Raw genomic sequence first — 22,572 nt, forward strand, 5'->3', positions numbered from 1 at the left:
CAGACTTTGTGAAAATAAATATTTGTGTCGTTCTCAAAACTTTTGGCCAAGACTATATTGAACATTCATATTGCAATGCACAGCCTTACCTATGGATCGGGATCCCATGAAATGTTCACAGCGGTGAAGAGTTTACACAAATGTTAGCGTTGTAGCTCTTATTACAGGACTTTAACTGTGTGAAATCACCTAACCATTAAGCCTATGAATTGTTGTCTTTTGTTGAATTTATATAACAACATTCTAAACTTGTTAAGCATTTTCTAGTCCTGATATGGCATGATTGCACTATTTGTATCTGTTTGCATCAGTTTAAATGTGGGACTTAAATTTTGAAGTCAAACTGCAAATTCCACTTGTGGCTAATCGTTATTGTGGCTAGCTTCACATAGGTGGTGCAAAAGCAGGCAAAGCGATCAAGCAATGTCCCGTGACATTGATCAACCAATGGTATGTTAGATACCACCCACAGACGTTTGACTGACACCCCCTCATTATCATTTTGGAGAAAGAAATACATTAATAAATATTTAAATTATTACAATTAATTAAAGTTTGAATAATTATATAATACATATATAAATAATTCAGTACATACAGATATGTTGAGAAAATGAATGAATTTTGGTCAGTATTTTTGTATTTCCTTGCACATTTATTAAATTATTTGTGGATGTATTTATTTATTTATTCATTCATTTGTCTATTTATGTGTGCATTTACATATTTATTTCAAATTACGGCACGTTTGGTCCTCCATAATTTCTGTACATTTGAATGTTGGTCAAATTAAATGATATATTCGCGCCTCTGTCAGCATAGACAGCGACAGAATTCGACACGGCTGGAAACATGATGCTCACCTGCTACCCCAGCTCTCAAGGAAGATATATTTAGGGACAACCCACTGGGCAAACACTGGTTGAATCAACGTTATTGTTTCCACGTAATTCCAACGTTGAACCAACGTGGAATATATGATGAATTGACATCTGTACCCAGTGGGAAGGCTAAGTTCCAGAACGCACTGAGAACTATCAAGTCAAGGCTTTTGCTTTCATTTCCATATCATGAAAGACAATAGCGCCGGCAGCAGCGCTCATTACTGCGCATTTGAGTTGTGCGCCATTCGGGTCACTGAATCTCTTTTTGACTTTCTATAATGACGAGTCGCCGACGACATCACAACGGAACGCACCTCAGCAGTAGATGATGGTTAAAGCTATGTAAAATATTCCCATTCTCGTCGGGTAAAGCGATGCCTAGGCTACTGACAGAGAACCATGATTTGCAGAGGATATATTTTGGACAGTCTACTTTGCGAGAGCAAGAGTGTGTGGCTGTCTGTCAAGCACGGAGTCGCTTTGGCGCGCTAAAGCATCGTGGATAAGATGATTGTCAGTTATTTCACGTAGCGAAGCGAACACCAAACAAAACCCACAGCTATAAAATTCCAAATTTGTAGCGGACTTCAGAAAGACGGGTAGGGTGCGCGCCCACCGGTTGCTGTGATGAAACCCTCTCCAGGCAACGGGGTGAACCTCCAGACTCATCGAGAAGAATTGGTGTCCAACGGAGGCTGCGGAATGTCAGACACCGTGACAGCTGTCCAAACCGACACTGGTCCCGGATCCCTCATGACTGACAAGCCGGGAGCAGGAGGAGATACAGACGCCAAAGGAATCCCGCGGCGGAGCAGTATTATCAAGGTAAAAGTTGGGGGGATATTAAATACACCAAACTGACAATACTAAATGGATCCTTAACTGTTCATGAACAGACACACACACATTCACACATACAGTAGCGTTAGATCACACTCCGATCTAGTCATTGAGAGGTGTTTTGGTACTGTCACTGCTAATTGCGAAATAGTTGATCTGTGGGTCTAGAGTCTGAAGTGACTGCTTCTCCCTGTCACCTCCCCTTCTCCCTGTCTCCTCCCCTTCTCCCTGTCCCCCCCCCCCCCCTTCTCCCTGTCTCCTCTCCTTCTCCCTATATTCTCTCCTTGGACCATACAGTAGCTTTCAGCTTTCTTGTCTTCTCAGGTCAATGCTTATAAAGGGAAGGATACAAGGAGAGGAATCCCCTTTACACTATTGAGATGCATCCTAGATCCTTGAGCACCATGCCCATCTCTAGGCCTGCTACTAAATTAGCCTGGTTGCGTTTGTTGTCAAGACAGAAAGCCCGAGGTTGATTCCTAGATCTTTGGACTTGGCTGGATGGAATGACGCACCTGACCCTTGACCCAGCTACTGTGCTGGAGTCATTACTTACACCGATCCAAGCTGGTACCATTATTTAAGCAGGGAGTCATCATTGAGACCACGGTCCCTTTCACAAGGGAGCCCTGCATATACAATTTCATAGACAAAATCTAAAATCAAATACAATATAAAACAGGTAGAATATAGCAAAACACAAATATGAAAGAAAAACTATTACATTCCTCAATAAGAAGGTTCCCAGTTTCTTAATGGTACGATATTGTCATTCGTGACCTCTGGGCTCGTCCAAACACTTTATCTTGTGTCATAGGATTGTTGAATGTTTTATTATACTTTTTATTGATCTCTTGTCGTTGCCAGTTTTGTATGATGCTGATTAATACAGAGGAATGAGTTGGTTGGCCTTGTCGTCAACGTCGGCTCTGGGCCCGTCTGATTCGCTCCCAGCACTTGGCAGGGCAGGAAGTTGGCCAGTTGGCCAATTTCCTCACAGTTCATGTTGCAATGTTGCAATGTTGCTTTGAGTCATGAGCAGTTAGAGATAGAGATGGTCCCTTACTTACACTCTGTCTCTCTCTATGTCTCTCTCTCTCTGTCTCTCTCTATGTCGCTCTCTCTCTGTGTCTCTCTCTGTCTCTCTATGTCTCTCTCTCTGTCTCTCTATGTCTCTCTCTGTCTCTCTATGTCTCTCTCTCTCTGTTGCTCTGTCTCTCTCTCTCTCTCTGTCGCTCTGCCTCTCTGCCCCTCTCTCTCTGCCCCTCTCTCGGTCTCTCTCTCAGTTCAATTCAAGGGCTTTATTGGCATGGGAAACATATGTTAACATTGCCAAAGCAAGAGAAGTAGATAATAAACAAAAGTGAAATAAACAATACATTAACAGTAAACATTACACATTTCAAATGTCACATTATGTCTATATACAGTGTTGTAACGATGTGCAAATGGTTAAAGTACAAAAGGGAAAATTAATAAACATAAATATGGGTTGTATTTACAATGGTGTTTGTTCTTCACTGGTTGACCTTTTCTCGTGGCAACAGGTCACAAATCTTGCTGCTGTGATGGCACACTGTGGTATTTCACCCAGTAGTTTATCAAAATTGGGTTGGTTTTCAAATTCTTTGTGGATCTGTGTAATCTGAGGGAAATATGTGTCTCTAATATGGTCATACATTTGCCAGGAGGTTAGGAAGTTTCCACCTCGTTTTGTGGGCAGTGTGCACATAGCCTGTCTTCTCTTGAGAGCCAATTCTTTCCAATGTGTCAAGTAATTATCTTTTTGTTTTTTCATGATTTGGTTGGGTCTAATTGCTCTTTCTCTTCAACCTCTATCTCTTTCCTCTCTGTATCGCTCTTTCATTCTCTCACTCTCTTTGTCTTAAACCTCCCATCTATTTCCTTCTCTCTCACTCTCTCACTCTCTCACTCTCACACTCTCACTCACTCACTCACTCACTCACTCACTCACTCACTCACTCACTCACTCACTCTCTCACTCTCTCACTCTTTCTCTCTCAGATGTGGCCAATTAGTGGACGCGGCCAACCCCTGAACACACTTAACAAGAGAGAGGATAGAGAGAGTTTTGTTGATGCTGAGAACGGAATGCAGATGTTTTTTCAATAACATTCCTAGAATGTTTTTTGAACATTACCAATATTTTCTTATGTTTTTATGGAAATGTTTCTTACTGTTCTGAGATCATGCCTTTAAATACAAACATGAGGAAACCTACAGAAAACAATATGCTAAATTACACAAATAACACTGTTTCTTAACGTTCTCGGAACAATTTGAGAACATGACTTTAAATAGAATCCTGAGGAAACCTGATGGAAGTGTTATGAGGAAGTGTTGAAATTCCCACAGGAGAAGGTTATTTCTTAATGTTCTCTGAACGATTTCCAATGTCAAACCAGTTGTAGAATGTTCTCAGAACATTACCAAAAATGTTATTAAATGTAAACATGTTTGAACATTTAGGAAACGTAATGTTAAAGTAATGAAATAGCAAGAAAGTTCCTTAAATGTGCTGAGAATGTTCCAAAGCCAAGCAACTGTCCAGCACCATTCCCAGAATAACCATGGGACAACCAACTCTAAGAAACATATGGTTCTCAGAACATTATGTGCTAGCTGGGTCGTAAAACTCTCCATCTCCATTTTCTCCTTCTACCCATTGACTTCATTCGTTTCTGCGTTGCCAGGATAGGATTGTCAGAAACAGAAATGTGTTTAGCTTTCTCTCACGCTTCAGGAAAGTTGTGTTGCGTCTACAATAACCAGCTCCGTCCCACGCTGGGCTGTAAGTGACGTTAAATGACTTCTCTTCGCTGCTGCTCGACATACGCCGCTATCTTCCACGAGTTTGTTTGATGTGGTGGTTAGCTACATCACATGTCTTACTTGCAACACACAAACTGTGCATCTTTAAAGGGCAGCAGAGTACGACACAGTATGGAACAACAACGCAGCGCAAAATACAAATATACATTTTCATATGGGCGTCTCCAGCGGGAATCAAACCCCCCATACTGGCGTTGCAAGCACCATGCTCAGTGAGCCACATAGCCTACACACTGAAGACGAACACATTTAGGCTTACCACAAGTAGTTGACTACCATGCACTAGCTAGCACCCTAGTTGCTCATTCTCATTCCCCTGCCCATTCCTCCTTGCACAGCCCTGCTGCCCCCATGAAAACAACCTGTATGGTTCATCTCAAGAATTCCTCGGGGTGGGATCAATCCCTGTCTGGTACAGTATGTAGGAAAACTGGGCATATGACATTCCTGGCCTTTTGAATGTAAGTCAGAGGATTTGGCTTCTGTGTGTGTTTTTGGATAGGAGCATGTCAGTAGGGGAGAAGCTCCACATGCTGTTATGCCTCACACAACCCAAACACACCTCTCCTCTTTTTTTCTCTCCCCCTATTGCTCATTCTCTCTTCTGTCTACTTCTCTTCCCTCCTGTCTTACCCCTCTCCTCCTCTCTCCTTTTAGTTGGTTATTAGACACCTTCCCTCCTGTCTTACCCCTCTCCTCCTCTCTCCTTTTAGTTGGTTATTAGACACCTTCCCTCCTGTCTTACCCCTATCCTCCTCTCTCCTTTTAGTTGGTTATTAGACACCTTCCCTCCTGTCTTACCCCTATCCTCCTCTCTCCTTTTAGTTGGTTATTAGACACCATCCCTCCTGTCTTACCCCTCTCCTCCTCTCTCCTTTTAGTTGGTTATTAGACACCTTCCCTCCTGTCTTACCCCTCTCCTCCTCTCTCCTTTTAGTTGGTTATTAGACACCTTCCCTCCTGTCTTACCCCTCTCCTCATCTCTCCTTTTAGTTGGTTAGAGACCTTCCCTCCTGTCTTACCCCTCTCCTCCTCTCTCCTTTTAGTTGGTTAGAGACCTTCCCTCCTGTCTTACCCCTCTCCTCATCTCTCCTTTTAGTTGGTTAGAGACCTTCCCTCCTGTCTACACTCTCCTCATCTCTCCTTTTAGTTGGTTATTAGACACCTTCCCTCCTGTCTTACCCCTCTCCTCATCTCTCCTTTTAGTTGGTTAGAGACCTTCCCTCCTGTCTACCCCTCTCCTCATCTCTCCTTTTAGTTGGTTATTAGACACCTTCCCTCCTGTCTTACCCCTCTCCTCATCTCTCATTTTATTTGGTTAGAGACCTTCCCTCCTGTCTTACCCCTCTCCTCCTCTCTCCTTTTAGTTGGTTAGAGACCTTCCCTCCTGTCTTACCCCTCTCCTCATCTCTCCTTTTAGTTGGTTAGAGACCTTCCCTCCTGTCTACCCCTCTCCTCATCTCTCCTTTTAGTTGGTTAGAGACCTTCCCTCCTGTCTTACCCCTCTCCTCCTCTCTCCTTTTAGTTGGTTAGAGACCTTCCCTCCTGTCTTACCCCTCTCCTCATCTCTCCTTTTAGTTGGTTAGAGACCTTCCCTCCTGTCTTACCCCTCTCCTCATCTCTCCTTTTAGTTGGTTAGAGACCTTCCCTACTGTCTTACCCCTCTCTTCCTTTCCTTTTAGTTGGTTAGAGACTTTCCCTACTGTCTTACCCCTCTCCTCCTCTCTCCTTTTAGTTGGTTAGAGACCTTCCCTACTGTCTTACCCCTCTCCTCTTCTCTCCTTTTAGTTGGTTAGAGACCTTCCCTACTGTCTTACCCCTCTCTTCCTCTCCTTTTAGTTGGTTAGAGACCTTCCCTACTGTCTTACCCCTCTCTTCCTCTCCTTTTAGTTGGTTAGAGACATTCCCTCCTGTCTTACCCCTCTCCTCATCTCTCCTTTTAGTTGGTTAGAGACCTTCCCTCCTGTCTACCCCTCTCTTCATCTCTCCTTTTAGTTGGTTAGAGACCTTCCCTCCTGTCTTACCCCTCTCTTCCTCTCTCCTTTTAATTGGTTAGAGACCTTCCCTACTGTCTTACCCCTCTCCTTTTCTCTCATTTTAGTTGGTTAGAGACCTTCCCTCCTGTCTTACCCCTCTCTTCCTCTCTTTTTAGTTGGTTAGAGACCTTCCCTCCTGTCTACCCCTCTCATCCTCTCTCCTTTTAGTTGGTTAGAGACCTTCCCTCCTGTCTTACCCCTCTCTTCCTGTCCTTTTAGTTGGTTAGAGACCTTCCCTCCTGTCTTACCCCTCTCCTCCTCTCTCCTTTTAGTTGGTTAGAGACCTTCCCTCCTGTCTTACCCCTCTCTTCCTCTCCTTTTAGTTGGTTAGAGACCTTCCCTCCTGTCTTACCCCTCTCTTCCTGTCCTTTTAGTTGGTTAGAGACCTTCCCTCCTGTCTACCCCTCTCCTCCTCTCTCCTTTTAGTTGGTTAGAGATCTTTCCTCCTGTCTACCCCTCTCCTCCTCTCTCCTTTTAGTTGGTTAGAGACTTTCCCTCCTGTCTTACCCCTCTCTTCCTGTCCTTTTAGTTGGTTATAGACCTTCCCTCCTGTCTTACCCCTCTCCTCCTCTCTCCTGTTAGTTGGTTAGAGACATTCCCTCCTGTCTTACCCCTCTCCTCCTCTCTCCTTTTAGTTGGTTAGAGACTTTCCCTCCTGTCTTACCCCTCTCTTCCTGTCCTTTTAATTGGTTAGAGACCTTCCCGCCGGTCTTACCCCTCTCTTCCTCTCTCCTTTTAATTGGTTAGAGACTTTCCCGCCGGTCTTACCCCTCTCTTCCTCTCCTTTTAGTTGGTTAGAGACCTTCCCTCCTGTCTTACCCCTCTCCTCCTCTCTCATTTTAGTTGGTTAGAGACCTTCCCTCCTGTCTTACCCCTCTCCTCCTCTCTCATTTTAGTTGGTTAGAGACCTTCCCTCCTGTCTTACCCCTCTCCTCCTCTCTCCTGTTAGTTGGTTAGAGACCTTCCCTCCTGTCTTACCCCTCTCCTCCTCTCTCCTTTTAGTTGGTTAGAGACCTTCCCGTCTGTCTTACCCCTCTCTTCCTCTCCTTTTAGTTGGTTAGAGACCTTCCCTCCTGTCTTACCCCTCTCCTCCTCTCTCCTTTTAGTTGGTTAGAGACCTTCCCTCCTGTCTTACCCCTCTCCTCCTCTCTCCTTTTAGTTGGTCCGAGACCTTCCCTCCTGTCCTAATTTCACCCCTGAGCTGTCCCAAATGGTAGCCTATTCCCTATATAGTGCACTACTTTGGAACACAGGCCTGTTTTCTCCTCTCTTTTTGTCTAATGCTCATGCTGGGTGGGTGGGTAGGTAAGGGTGCTCTGGTTAGTACCCTGTCTCAGGGTGGGTAGGTAGGTAAGGGTGCTCTGGTTAGTACCCTGTCTCAGGGTGGGTAGGTAGGTAAGGGTGCTCTGGTTAGTACCCTGTCTCAGGGTGGGAAGGTATTTAAGGGTGCTCTGGTTAGTACCCTGTCTCAGGGTGGGTAGGTTTTTAAGGGTGCTCTGGTTAGTACCCTGTCTCAGGTGGGTAGGTAGGTATGGGTGCTCTGGTTAATACCCTGTCTCAGGGTGGGTAGGCAGGTAAGGGAGCTCTGGTTAGTACCCTGTCTCAGGGTGGGTAGGTAGGTAAGGGTGCTCTGGCTAGTACCCTGTCTCAGAGTGGGAAGGTATTTAAGGGTGCTCTGGTTAGTACCCTGTCTCAGGGTGGGTAGGTAGGTAAGGGTGCTCTGGTTAATACCCTGTCTCAGGGTGGGTAGATAGGTAAGGGTGCTCTGGTTAATACCCTGTCTCAGGGTGGGAAGGTATTTAAGGGTGCTCTGGTTAGTACCCTGTCTCAGGGTGGGAAGGTATTTAAGGGTGCTCTGGTTAGTACCCTGTCTCAGAGTGGGAAGGTATTTAAGGGTGCTCTGGTTAGTACCCTTTCTCAGGGTGGGAAGGTAGGTAAGGGTGCTCTGGTTAGTACCCTGTCTCAGAGTGGGAAGGTATTTAAGGGTGCTCTGGTTAGTACCCTGTCTCAGGGTGGGTAGGTAGGTAAGGGTGCTCTGGTTAATACCCTGTCTCAGGGTGGGTAGGTAGGTAAGGGTGCTCTGGTTAATACCCTGTCTCAGGGTGGGTAGGTAGGTAAGGGTGCTCTGGTTAATACCCTGTCTCAGGGTGGGTAGGTAGATAAGGGTGCTCTGGCTAGTACCCTGTCTCAGGGTGGGAAGGTATTTAAGGGTGCTCTGGTTAGTACCCTTTCTCAGGGTGGGAAGGTATTTAAGCGTGCTCTGGTTTGTACCCTGTCTCAGGGTGGGAAGGTATTTAAGGGTGCTCTGGTTAGTACTCTGTCTCAGGGTGGGAAGGTATTTAAGGGTGCTCTGGTTAGTACCCTGTCTAAGGGTGGGAAGGTATTTAAGGGTGCTCTGGTTAGTACCCTGTATCAGAGTGGGAAGGTATTTAAGCGTGCTCTGGTTAGTACCCTTTCTCAGGGTGGGAAGGTATTTAAGGGTGCTCTGGCTAGTACCCTGTCTCAGGGTGGGAAGGTATTTAAGGGTGCTCTGGTTAGTACCCTCTCTCAGGGTGGGAAGGTATTTAAGCGTGCTCTGGTTTGTACCCTGTCTCAGGGTGGGAAGGTATTTAAGGGTGCTCTGGTTAGTACCCTGTCTCAGGGTGGGAAGGTATTTAAGGGTGCTCTGGTTAGTACCCTGTCTCAGGGTGGGAAGGTATTTAAGGGTGCTCTGGTTAGTACCCTTTCTCAGGGTGGGAAGGTAGGTAAGGGTGCTCTGGTTAGTACCCTGTCTCAGGGTGGGAAGGTATTTAAGGGTGCTCTGGTTAGTACCCTGTCTCAGAGTGGGAAGGTATTTAAGGGTGCTCTGGCTAGTACCCTGTCTCAGGGTGGAAAGGTATTTAAGCGTGCTCTGGTTTGTACCCTGTCTCAGGGTGGGAAGGTATTTAAGGGTGCTCTGGTTAGTACCCTGTCTCAGGGTGGGTAGGTGGGTAAGGGTGCTCTTGTGACTTCTAAGTAGTACTTTGTCTCTGGGTAGTAACCTGTCTCTGGGTAGTGCCCTGTTTCTGGGTAGTGCCCTGTTTCTGGGTAGTGCCCTGTCTCTGGCTAGTAACCTGTCTCTGGGTAGTGCCCTGTTTCTGGGTAGTGCCCTGTTTCTGGGTAGTGCCCTGTTTCTGGGTAGTGCCCTGTCTCTGGGTAGTGCCCTGTCTCTGGGTAGTGCCCTGTCTCTGGGTAGTGCCCTGTCTCTGGGTAGTGCCCTGTCTCTGAGACTGAAGTTCATGTTAGTGGAGATAACGATAAGACAACAGGACTCTGTCATCTACCTGTAAGAATCACAGAGACAAAATGTTGTCTTTGCTTCCTGTTTCGTCACAGTTACGGACACCAAAACACACACAGGTGTGGTGAGTTTCTTTGGAACTTGTTTTATTTATTTTATTTTCAACTGTTTGATGACCTAACAAATCGAGTCTTTGTAGTATTGTATGAGTAGTAATGATTGCCTCATTATGTGTGTGTGTGTGTCTTAGACAACCTAACCACCATATATGGTAATGTGGGAGATCGTGTGTGTGTGTGTTTGAGAGAGAGTTATTTTTATGTGTTTTCTGACTGAGAGAACAGTGTTAGCTTGGGGGGTTGGCAGACAGCTGGAGAGGGATATGTTTTGAGTTGTAGCTCCTCTTACCTGCTACTTTAGTTAACACTGACTGGAATCTTTAGCCCACTTTAGCCTGCTTTGGACCACCTTTACATCAATTCACATTGCTTCAGGCTGTTTTAGAGCAAGTAACCACAGCCAAACAATACACAGCTAGGCCTGTTCTCTGCAACACACACACACACACACACACACACACACACACACACACACACACACACACACACACACACACACACACACACACACATAGCTGTTGCTATGGAGGAGTGCCGAGGTTAAGTGAGGGCTCTTCACAAAAAATATGTTGGTGTGCGAGAGAGAGAACCATCACTAGATTCATCATCAGCCCCTAACTCACCAAGGCACAAATACTCTGTTCATGCCCTAACAACCAAACAAATATTCACATATTGATTGCTCATACTCCTGTACCCTGCAGCCTCTAGTGTTTCAGTGGGTTTGGGGCTTAGCTGAAGGCCTACAAGAGAGCTCCGGCTGTGACCTTTTCAGCAGAAACTGTGGTTAGATTGCTGTCACAATGACCTTTTCATGTCTGCCTCAAACCTGTATCTCATCTGGAACATCAAAGACTTGTAAAGAAGGAGACACTTCTGGTAAGCTCTTAGTTGGTGGTTTTGACTTGACTATCTGCTGGTTCTGAATTGGTTTGGGCGTTGCGTAGTAAATGGTGTTGAATCATGTTGTTGCTGAGTGAATGACACGACCACTTCATACTTCCTGTTTATCCTCTGCGTTGTAACATTGACTTCCTGTCCCATACGGTATCAAATACGCATCGATGCATTAACACACATACACACTCACATGCACAACAGAGTTGGGGTCAATTTCATTTCAATTCCAGTCAATTCAGGAAGTACACTGAAATAACAATTCTATTCAATGCTTTTCAATGAGGACAATGTGGAATTGGAGTTTGGTTTACTTTCTGAATTGACTGGAACTTAAATGGAATTGACCTCAACCCTGACACACAGACACAAACACACAGATACACACACAGACACACACATACAGGTGCAGAATTGAGACAAATATGATCATAGTTTGTACTAACCTTTTTAATGCTAAGCCACCGTCCAGAAGCTGTATAATGTTTTTAGCATGATGGTTTTTGGTGGTGTGTATATGTTTGTGTTTTAACACAGAAATCCCAGATGAACACAGCCAGGTGTTTGAGCCTGCTAGTATCTGCATGTGTGTTTCAGAGCAAAGTATGTCATCAATCATGAGTCTCTAAAGCCTTGTTCACACTGCAGGCCTTAATGCTCGAATCACTTTTGTTTTTCAATTCTGTTTTGGAATACTGACTGGCCAAACAGCAAGTTACAAGTAACCGGACTTGTGTGTGTTCAGACAGCAGTCATTTGCTGACAAGGCTATGCTAGTTGTCATAGTTACGACGAGTGTGTGTGCAGTGGTATAGGATGATTTGTGGTGGTGCTTGTGCTTCCTATCACTCAGAAGTTACATAGCAAGCTAAGGGGACTACAATGCCTGTCATGGACGTTGCCTCAAAGGACAACAGTTCAGGACCAAAGCTTTGTTTATTTTTTCTTTTTCCTCTCTTGCTCTGTCTTACACACACACACACACACACACACACACACACCCCTCAGTCTAAGGTAGCGTGACTAATTATATAATTCAAGCAGAGGTTACAGACCTTAAAAGGTTACATGGCTCTTTGACGAAAATGTTAGAAGACAGTGAACACAGGGTGTATGTAAGTGTGTTTTCTCACTGTGCTCGTTTACATGTGCACATTGGCCACTTATTTACAACTGAATGAGTGTGTTTGTGTGTGACCAGCTCATCTCTTTTCAAGGTAATGTGTTCAGGGTCTATATTGACGTCAGAGATTAGTGTGTGTGTGTGTGTGTGTGTGTGTGTGTTTTGTATTGATACGTGTAATGAGGTTGTGTGTTTGTGTGTGTTTGTGTGTGTAGACATATACTCAGCAAAAAAAGAAACATTCCTTTTTCAGGACCCTGTCTTTCAAAGATAATTTGTAAAAATCCAAATAACTTCACAGATCTTCATTGTAAAGGGTTTAAACATTATTTCCCATGCTTGTTCAATGAACCATAAACAATTAATGAACATGCACCTGTGGAACAGTCGTTAAGACACTAACAGCTTACAGACGGTAGGCAATTAAGGCCACAGTTATGAAAACTTAGGACACTAAAAAGGCCTTTCTACTTACTCTGAAAAACACCAAAAGAAAGATGCCCAGGGTCCCTGCTCATCTGCGTGAACGTGCCTTAGGCATGCTGCAAAGAGGCATGAGGACTGCAGATGTGGCCAGGGCAATAAATTGCAATGTCCGTACTGTGAGACGCCAAAGACAGCGCTACAGGAAGACAGGACGGACAGCTGATTGTCCTCACAGTGGCAGACCACATGTAACAACACCTGCACAGGATCGGTACATCCGAACATCACACCTGCGGGACATGTATAAACATCTCAACTGCCCGAGTTACACCAGGAACGCACATTGCCTCCATCACTGCTCAGCCTGTCCACAATAGCCTGAGAAAGGCTTGATGAGGGCTTGTAAGCCTGTTTTAAGGCAGGTCCTCACCAGACATCACCGGCAACAACATCGCCTATGGGCACAAACCCACCGTTGCTGAACCAGACAGGACTGGCAAAAAGTGCTCTTCACTGACGAGTCGCGGTTTTGTCTCACCAGGGGTGATGATCGGATTTGCGTTTATCATCGAAGGAATGAGCGTTACACCGAGCACTCTGGAACGGGATCGATTTGGAGGTGGAAGGTCCGTCATGGTCTGGGGCGGTGTGTCACAGCATCATCGGACTGAGCTTGTTGTCATTGCAGGCAATCTCAGTGCTGTGCGTTACAGAGAAGACATCCTCCTCCCTCATGTGGTACCCTTCCTGCAGGCTCATCCTAACATGACCCTCCAGCAAGACAATGCCACCAGCCATACTGCTCGTTCTGTGCATGATTTCCTGCAAGACAGGAATGTCAGTGTTCAGCCATGGCCAGCGAAGAGCCCGGATCTCAATCCCATTGAGCACGTCTGGGACCTGTTGGGTCAGAGGGTGAGGGCCATTCACCCCCAGAAATGTCTGGGAACTTGCAGGTGCCTTGGTGGAAGAGTGAGGTAACATCTCACATCAAGAACTGGCAAATATGGTGCAGTCCATGAGGAGGAGATGCACTGCAGTACTTAATGCAGCTGGTGGCCACACCAGATACCGACTGTTACTTTTGATTTTGACCCCCCTTTGTTCAGGGACACATTATCCCAGTTCAGGTTAGTCACATGTCTGTGGAACTTGTTCAGTTTATGTCTGTTGAATCTTGTTATGTTCATACAAATATTTACACATGTTAAGTTTGCTGAAAATAAACTCAGTTGACAGTGAGAGGACGTTTCTTTTTTTTGTGAGTTTATTACATACAGTATGAAGTGGCCCTATACAGACTTCAATTTAATCAGTGAATAGGTCACATGGCATTTGCTCCTCCAGCCTAACAGACACGCAAACCTCTGCTGGTGTGAGGCTACCACATGAACCTCATAGAACTACATATCCTAGTTCTAGAGTCTGTTACTGTCTCCCTGCGTCCCAAATAGCACCCTATTTCCCTATAGTGCACTACTTTCGACCAGGGCCCATAGGGTACGGCACTACATAGGGAGTAGGGTGCCATTTGGTACCAATAACATTAATCTGACTTTTAAGCTATACATAGAATAGACACAGGTCTTTGAACTGCGAGAGAAACAAGTCTTTAAATGCATTTGGATGGTATTTCCTGTATGTCCAGTGATTTCACTTGGGTGTGAATGGCTGTGGAGAAACCCTACTGGTACTGTAGATTTAGTGCCACATTGATTTTCTTTGACAGCAGTGCAGCTCTGTATCTAGTACAGTTGTCTGTCTGTGTGCGCAACCAGTGTTTCTGCCATGATATTCTCATAGAAACAGCAGAAAGACAAGGGATACTCATTCTTTCTCTTCCAGGAACAAGAAAAGAGAGGGAATAGAGAAGAGGGAACCATGAGTTGATAAAGGAGATAAGATGATCAGACATCATTGATCCCTGTTGGGAGAACATCTGTTTGAGGTGGAGTCACATGAAGGAGCAGGGACTTAAACACCACCACCGTTCTCTCTCTTTCTGGTTGTTCATGCAGTGGTTACAATGTGTCACTGATCAAACATTCTCATGTGTCCACATGGGAAATCTAGTTTTGGTACAGGGATAGACAACTATACATTTTTTTGGGGGGGTATTTTACCCCATTTTTCTCCCCAATTTCAACCTTGTCTTACTCGCCGCCTAAAGGGCTTGGGAGGCGAAGGTCGAGTCATGCGTCCTCTGAAACATGACCCGCCAAACCTCGCTTCTCAAGACCCACCCACTTAACCCAGAAGCCAGCCACACCAATGTGTCGGAGAAAACACTCTCCTAACCCGGACGACGCTGGGCCAATTCTCCCCTTCTCACCTCTGTGACCACACTCAAGTATACATAACAGGAATTTCCACATTCTCTCTTTCCCCCGTCTCCCACTCTTTCTTCCTCTCTCGCTCAATCTCTTTCACCCCTCTCTCTCTTTCCCTCTCTCTTTCCCTTTCTTTCTCTCCCTCTTTCTACTGAACAGTCCTACAGTTTACAGTGAACAGGCAAAGGGGCTTTTCATTTGCTCATGCCTGACTAGCCAACTAACCTTTGACCCTGATCAGTTGATGATGCAGGCAACCTTAACAAAATGACATGGTCATTTAGCACACAGTTTCATCTAGAGCTTCTGAACAAGGTTGACGCAGATGCAGAAGGAGATGCAGAAGGCAGAAGGAGATGCAGGATGCAGAAGGAGATGCAGAAGGCAGAAGGAGATGCAGAAGACAGAAGGAGATGCAGAAGGAGATGCAGAAGGAGATGCAGAAAGCAGAAGGAGATGCAGAAGGCAGAAGGAGATGCAGAAGGCAGAAGGAGATGCAGAAGACAGAAGGAGATGCAGAAGGAGATGCAGAAGGCAGAAGGAGATGCAGAAGACAGAAGGAGATGCAGAAGGAGATGCAGAAGACAGAAGGAGATGCAGAAGGAGATGCAGAAGACAGAAGGAGATGCAGAAGGCAGAAGGAGATGCAGAAGGCAGAAGGAGATGCAGAAGGCAGAAGGAGATGCAGAAGACAGAAGGAGATGCAGAAGGCAGAAGGAGATGCAGAAGGAGATGCAGAAGACAGAAGGAGATGCAGAAGACAGAAGGAGATGCAGAAGGAGATGCAGAAGGCAGAAGGAGATGCAGAAGGAGATGCAGAAGACAGAAGGAGAAGCAGAAGACAGAAGGAGATGCAGAAGGAGATGCAGAAGGCAGAAGGAGATGCAGAAGGAGATGCAGAAGACAGAAGGAGATGCAGAAGGCAGAAGGAGATGCAGAAGGCAGAAGGAGATGCAGAAGGCAGAGGGAGATGCAGAAGGCAGAAGAAGATGCAGAAGACAGAAGGAGATGCAGAAGGCAGAAGGAGATGCAGAAGGAGATGCAGAAGACAGAAGGAGATGCAGAAGGAGATGCAGAAGGCAGAAGGAGATGCAGAAGACAGAAGGAGATGCAGAAGACAGAAGGAGATGCAGAAGGAGATGCAGAAGGAGATGCAGAAAGCAGAAGTAGATGCAGAAGGCAGAAGGAGATGCAGAAGGCAGAAGGAGATGCAGAAGACAGAAGGAGATGCAGAAGGAGATGCAGAAGGCAGAAGGAGATGCAGAAGACAGAAGGAGATGCAGAAGGAGATGCAGAAGACAGAAGGAGATGCAGAAGGAGATGCAGAAGGCAGAAGGAGATGCAGAAGGCAGAAGGAGATGCAGAAGGCAGAAGGAGATGCAGAAGGCAGAAGGAGATGCAGAAGACAGAAGGAGATGCAGAAGGCAGAAGGAGATGCAGAAGGAGATGCAGAAGACAGAAGGAGATGCAGAAGACAGAAGGAGATGCAGAAGGAGATGCAGAAGGCAGAAGGAGATGCAGAAGGAGATGCAGAAGACAGAAGGAGAAGCAGAAGACAGAAGGAGATGCAGAAGGAGATGCAGAAGGCAGAAGGAGATGCAGAAGGAGATGCAGAAGACAGAAGGAGATGCAGAAGGCAGAAGGAGATGCAGAAGGCAGAAGGAGATGCAGAAGGCAGAAGGAGATGCAGAAGGCAGAAGGAGATGCAGAAGGCAGAAGGAGATGCAGAAGGCAGAAGAAGATGCAGAAGACAGAAGGAAATGCAGAAGGCAGAAGGAGATGCAGAAGGAGATGCAGAAGACATAAGGAGATGCAGAAGGCAGAAGGAGATGCAGAAGACAGAAGGAGATGCAGAAGACAGAAGGAGATGCAGAAGGAAAAAGGAGGTGCAGAAGGCAGAAGGAGATGCAGAAGGAGATGCAGAAGGCAAAAGGAGGTGCAGAAGGCAGAATGAGGTGCAGAAGGCAGAAGGAGATGCAGAAGGCAAAAGGAGATGCAGAAGACAGAAGGAGATGCAGAAGACAGAAGGAGATGCAGAAGGCAGAAGGAGATGCAGAAGACAGAAGGAAATGCAGAAGGCAGAAGGAGATGCAGAAGACAGAAGGAGATGCAGAAGGAGATGCAGAAGGCAGAAGGAGATGCAGAAGACAGAAGGAGATACAGAAGGAGATGCAGAAGGCAGAAGGAGATGCAGAAGACAGAAGGAGATGCAGAAGGAGATGCAGAAGGCAGAAGGAGATGCGGAAGACAGAAGGAGATGCAGAAGACAGAAGGAGATGCAGAAGACAGAAGGAGATGCAGAAGGAGATGCAGAAGACAGAAGGAGATGCAGAAGGCAAAAGGAGATGCAGAAGACAGAAGACAAGGAGATGCAGAAGACAGAAGGAGATGCAGAAGACAGAAGGAGATGCAGAAGACAGAAGGAGATGAGGAATTTCTCTATGGGTTTTTGTGTGGGTTTATATTAAATTTATTCTGAATAATAAAAAATATATAAAAAGGTTGACCCCTTTTTCTCCCCAATTGGTAGTTACAGTCTTATCCCACTGCTGCAACTGCCTCTCCCGAGTCCGTAGGGCAAAGGTCAAGAGCCATGCGTCCTCTGAAACACGACCAGGCCAAGCCGCACAACTTCTTGACACACTGCTCACTTAACCCGGAAGCCAGCCTCACCAATGTGTCAGAGGAAACAGTGCAGCTGGCGACCGAAGTCAGCTTGAAGTTGGCCGTCCTGCCACAAGGAGCTGCTAGAGCACGAAGGGACAAGGAAATTCCAGTCTGCCAAACCCTCCCCTAACGACGCTGGGACAATTGGGTCGCCGGGTCACAGCTGGCTGTAACACAGCCTGGGATCGAACCCGGGTCTGTAGTGATGCTTCAAGCACTGCAGTGCCTTAGACCGCTGCACCACTCGGGAGGCCCACATTTTTTTAGGTTTAAATCTGTTCTTGTGTACTGACTAGGCTGAATGATAAGGTTGCCAGTCGTCATTGGCCGCGTCAGGGCACCTTTCAATGTGTGTTAACGTGATTGGATTACAGGACGCAACAGTGTTCCTTCTGTCTTTCCTGATGCTCCATCATTCTGTCAGACTCCATCATTGATGCTGCTACTGATTCTCTTTGACATTTTTTTTCTAGAGCTAGATATATCTGTAATTAAATAAACCCACCCCACCACCCCCAAACAATGTTGTCATCCTTCCCTTTAATCTCTCTCTCTCTCTCTCTCTCTCTCTCTCTCTCTCTCTCTCTCTCTCTCTCTCTCTCTCTCTCTCTCTCTCTCTCTCTCTCTCTCTCTCTCTCTCTCTCTCTCTCTCTCTCTCTCTCTCTCTCTCTCTCTCTCTCTCTCTCTCTCTCTCTCTCTCTCTCTCTCTCTCTCTCTCAGCTGCCCTTTTGAGTGGTTGATTGTGCGGAAGAGTGGTTTAGAACTCAGACGATTTGGATTTAGAATTCTCAAAGCCCATCAGTGTTTGATTAAGGGTGAAGGGCAAAGGCACTCTGACACATGATATCAGAAGAAACAACTACAGAGTGTAATGAACCTGTGCTGGTTGGAGTGTAGATTCATCTGTATTAATATCTTTCTCCCTTTCCCTCTGCTCCACTCTCTCTCCACTTTCCCAATTTCCTCCTATCGCTTCCCCTCTGTTTCCCTCCCTCCATCCCTCCCTTTGAACCTCCCTCTGTCTCTCTGTAGGATGGTTCTCGTGCTGGTCGTGAGAGGAAGAAGACGGTCTCCTTCAGCAGCAGTCTCTCTGAGAGGAAGATCAGCAGCGCTGCAGACTGCATCAGTGCTATGGTGGGGAACATCACCTATTACACACACTAGTTATAAACTAGTTATACAGTTCTGCTGTGGCAGTGTCTGTTGGTTTCAGTTATTCATTAGTGCACACCGTTGAAAAACGTTTCGCAACGGAAAACGAAAACAGCCGTTTTTCATTGGCCAGGTAGTCTATTTCGTCCAGTTTGCTTCCCAGTGAATAGGATCAAGGTCTGTGCATAATTGACGTGCTGTTTGTGTCAGGTGAGGGGTACTGAGCTGCGGAAGGTGCGCTCCAACTCACGTGTCTACCAACGCTACTACCTGCTGGAGTCAAGTCTGCAGGCCCTGCGATGGGAGCCCTCCAAGAAGGAGTCAGATAAGGCCCGCATCGCCGTCTCCTCCATCAGAGAGGTAGGTACACACCCAGGAGGAGAACAAAGTGGAGACAGGGATGCTATGAATCATAATAGAGTTAACTCCTGATAAATGCAATGGCTGGGGAATGCCATGAGTGAGTTTATGCACTGAACCAGAACTATTTTAATTGGATAATCTGCAAGACATTAAAATGGAGTTTGCACTCATCAGGAGTTGACTATTCTTCAGCACTGTCTTGGAGCCAAATAGAACAATCAGTCAGTGAAGGAACTCGGTGAAACAATAGGAACAGTTGACTCCTTGTATACTGTTCCTATTGTTTCACCGAGTTCCTTCACTGACTTTTGATTGGATCCTTCTTTGTGTCATTCCAGGTCCGCACCGGCCGCAACACAGAGACATTTAGGACCAACGGCATCTATGACCAGATCTCTGAGGACTGTGCCTTCTCTATCATCTACGGAGAGACCTATGAAGCTCTGGACCTGGTAGCTAACTCTGCAGAGGTGGCCAACGTTTGGGTAACTGGCCTGAGGTAGGATACATGTCGTCAATGTCTTGCTGGGTTGCCAGATCTTGATGTAGAATACATGTCGACAAAGTATTTCCGGGTTGCCAGATCTGGTTGTGCTGTAGTTTAGCCAACTCTCCATGGCCTAGTGATGTCATACTGTAACAATCTGAAGATCCACTGGCACCGAAATGGAAGTCCCAGTGAGACAATGAAGTGAATGAAAACAATTGGAAGAGTTGGCTCATCTCCCATTTTATTCCCTACCCTAGTATCTTTAAATTATGACGACATCTCCTTGTAATCCTTCTCTGTCTCATCCTAGGTATCTGATTCTGTATGGGAAGCATGCCATGGATATGATAGCCAGCAGTGAGGACAGCCTTCGTCTCGTCTGGTTAGCAGAGATGTTCTCCTCTAAGGTTGTTTCAAATGGACTCGGTGGAAGAGAGGAGGAGGGGATCAGTTTGCGGTCGGCGGTAGGACTGATCAAGAGTGTTAACCCTGGAGTGAGGAGTGGGAAAGTAGAACGCAGGTTTAAGGAGCTCCATCGAATCAAAGAGAGGACGAGGGGGGCTCGGACAACTGGAGCTGGAACTGATGTTGGGGCTGTGGCTCTACCTGAAGCAATGGTTGGGACTTCAGTTGTAGCTGGAGCTGGGACTGGTTCTGGGGATGGAATTGAGGTGGTCGGTAAAGGAGATGGGGCTGGGACTAGAACTGAGGTGGTCGGTAAAGGAGATGGGGCTGGGACTAGAACTGAGGTGGTCGGTAAAGGAGATGGGGCTGGGACTAGAACTGAGGTGGTCGGTAAAGGAGATGGGGCTGGGACTAGAACTGAGGTGGTCGGTAAAGGAGATGGGGCTGGGACTAGAACTGAGGTGGTGGGTAAAGGAAACTCAGACAACAGAAGAGGAGAAATAGAGGACAGGGTCACCAAGGAGGAGTTCATTGAGGTATTTCACGAACTTTGCACCCGACCGGAGATCTACTTCCTGCTTGTGCAGTTCTCTAGCAACAAGGAGTTCCTGGATACCAAGGATCTGATGAAGTTCCTGGAGGCTGAGCAGGGCGTGGCTCAGGTAAGGATTGGGAAGAAGAATATTATACCAGAAGAACTGTTCTTGTGTTTTCTCTCTCCCTGTTTCTCCTCTCTTTTCCTTCTCTTTTGTCCTTCTTAGCTCTGTCTAGATGATAAGAAATAAAGTGTCCCTGCAATTAGGGCTGTGGCGGTCAATTTTGTCAGCCGGTGATTGTCATGCAATAACTGCCGATCTCACGGTAATTGACCAACAATTAACATAAACACATTTAGCATCTCCTGAATTCCACACACAGCCTTCAAGCTGCTGATGCAGCCCTTTGGAACATCTACATTTTAACAAGTTAAATAAATCCATGTAATATAGCCTACACCTTCACAGTAAATCCATGTAATATAGCCTACACCTTCACAGTAAATCCATGTAATATAGCCTACACCTTCACAGTAAATCCATGTAATATAGCCTACACCTTCACAGTAAATCCATGTAATATAGCCTACAACTTCACAGTAAATCCATGTAATATAGCCTACACCTTCACAGTAAATCCATGATTTATTTTAGACAGGTTTAAAGAAAGTGAAGTGAAATGAAGCCTATTTCAGAATAACAGAATAGCATATTCTGAGGCTATGCCATATGGCTGTGGGCTACACTAGTTCATTATTTTATAGTATGAATAATGCAATTGAACATACAGTAGCTGAATAAAATAGAAAGGATATTTTCTGAGGGAGTTCGCACTATTCTGTGTTCAGCAGTTAAAGACACATGTCCTCCCATATGCTTAATTTAGAGTTATTTATGCGCACTGTGCCTATTCAATATTTATCATTGTTGGGTCTGTATGTTTTTGGACAATCATTTCGTCCTCCAGTTTAGTTGGACGTCATACTATATTTGTATATTTGTGTCTTCCCTTCTCTCCAGCCTATTTTATTTGACAACGGCGTTTTTATTGATTGTTTGTCAGTGTCAGCAGAGTTGACTAGCCTTAAATTTGACATATTATAAAAGATTCTGCTAATGTCTCCAGTCATATAAAGTGCAGTATAGTTGCTTGAAATATGTTTATAAAAGGCCACATTTTTCCCATGCAAATAAAGAAGAAACGTATCTGTTATAGCCTGGGCCTACTAGCAGCACGAGAAAGCTAGGATCCTCTTTTAAATAGTGGCCAGTCAAAACTGTTTTCACACATGATTGTGTAATGACTGAGTTTATAAGAACACATCTTTCACTAGGCTCTGTAGGCTACGTGCTCTCTAAGCGTGTTCCATGGTGCTAGGCCTAGGCTACATTTGGAGTTATTTGGCCACTTTAGTTGTGATACAAACCTTATCAAAACATATAGACCTATGGGCTAGGCTACGTGATGTGTGTGACTACGATTTGAAAAAGTCTGGGGAAAAAGAATGTGCTGCTTCTTGCCTTATGCTGGGCATCATTCAGTGATAATACATAATTCATAAATTATAATATTGTCAGCCATCAGACTATTCTTAATTTAATCTTGTCTTTACATATATTACATAATATATGTGTGAAATTAGTTTTGATTTAGAAAAAATACGTATCATTTTTGCACTTAAATAGATAATGGAGGACGCTTTTCCCGTTGTTCATTTTCATGCCAGCTAGGTAGGCTATACTCATGTTGTAAAGCGAAGCAATGTGCTTAATATTAGTAAAGTTGAGATTTGCAATTGCATAGCCCGTAGAAATGTTGCGCAATTAGTAATTAGTAATTAGAGGAACAATAGAGCTCTGAATACCAGGCCATTAGAGACTGGCAATTAGCAAGTTTGGTATGCTTCTAATAACCATCAGCAGCATGAGAGCACAGTTTTGGAGATGCCTAGTTACCGTGACTAAACGGTCATGTAGAATTTGACTGCAGTCATGACTCGTGACCACCGGTATGGCGGTAAAATGGTCACCATAACAGCCATAACTCCAATGGACAGTTGTTGTGTCAGGTTTTACCGAATATAACTACAGTACTAGTCAAAAGTTTGGACACACCTACTCATTCAAGGGTTTTTCTTTATTTGTATTATTTTCTACATTGTAGAATAATAGTGAGGAAATCAAAACTATGA

At 45.4% G+C, this 22,572-nt stretch overlaps 1 protein-coding gene across 1 annotated transcript in view; it reads left to right on the forward strand.

The window, feature by feature from the left end:
* Nucleotides 1-1,065: 1,065 nt before the first annotated feature.
* LOC139373738 (inactive phospholipase C-like protein 2) overlaps nucleotides 1,066-22,572 on the forward strand; it is a 46,466-nt gene continuing 24,959 nt past the window's right edge. The window contains exons 1-5 of the mRNA XM_071114664.1: nucleotides 1,066-1,709; nucleotides 18,467-18,568; nucleotides 18,797-18,946; nucleotides 19,288-19,448; nucleotides 19,750-20,506. Coding sequence (XP_070970765.1) covers nucleotides 1,512-1,709; nucleotides 18,467-18,568; nucleotides 18,797-18,946; nucleotides 19,288-19,448; nucleotides 19,750-20,506 — 1,368 coding nt within the window. The 5' untranslated portion in view covers nucleotides 1,066-1,511. The remainder of the gene's footprint in view (nucleotides 1,710-18,466; nucleotides 18,569-18,796; nucleotides 18,947-19,287; nucleotides 19,449-19,749; nucleotides 20,507-22,572) is intronic.

The sequence above is a fragment of the Oncorhynchus clarkii genome, chromosome 18 (genome assembly GCF_045791955.1).
Source record: "Oncorhynchus clarkii lewisi isolate Uvic-CL-2024 chromosome 18, UVic_Ocla_1.0, whole genome shotgun sequence".
NCBI lineage: Eukaryota > Metazoa > Chordata > Actinopteri > Salmoniformes > Salmonidae > Oncorhynchus > Oncorhynchus clarkii.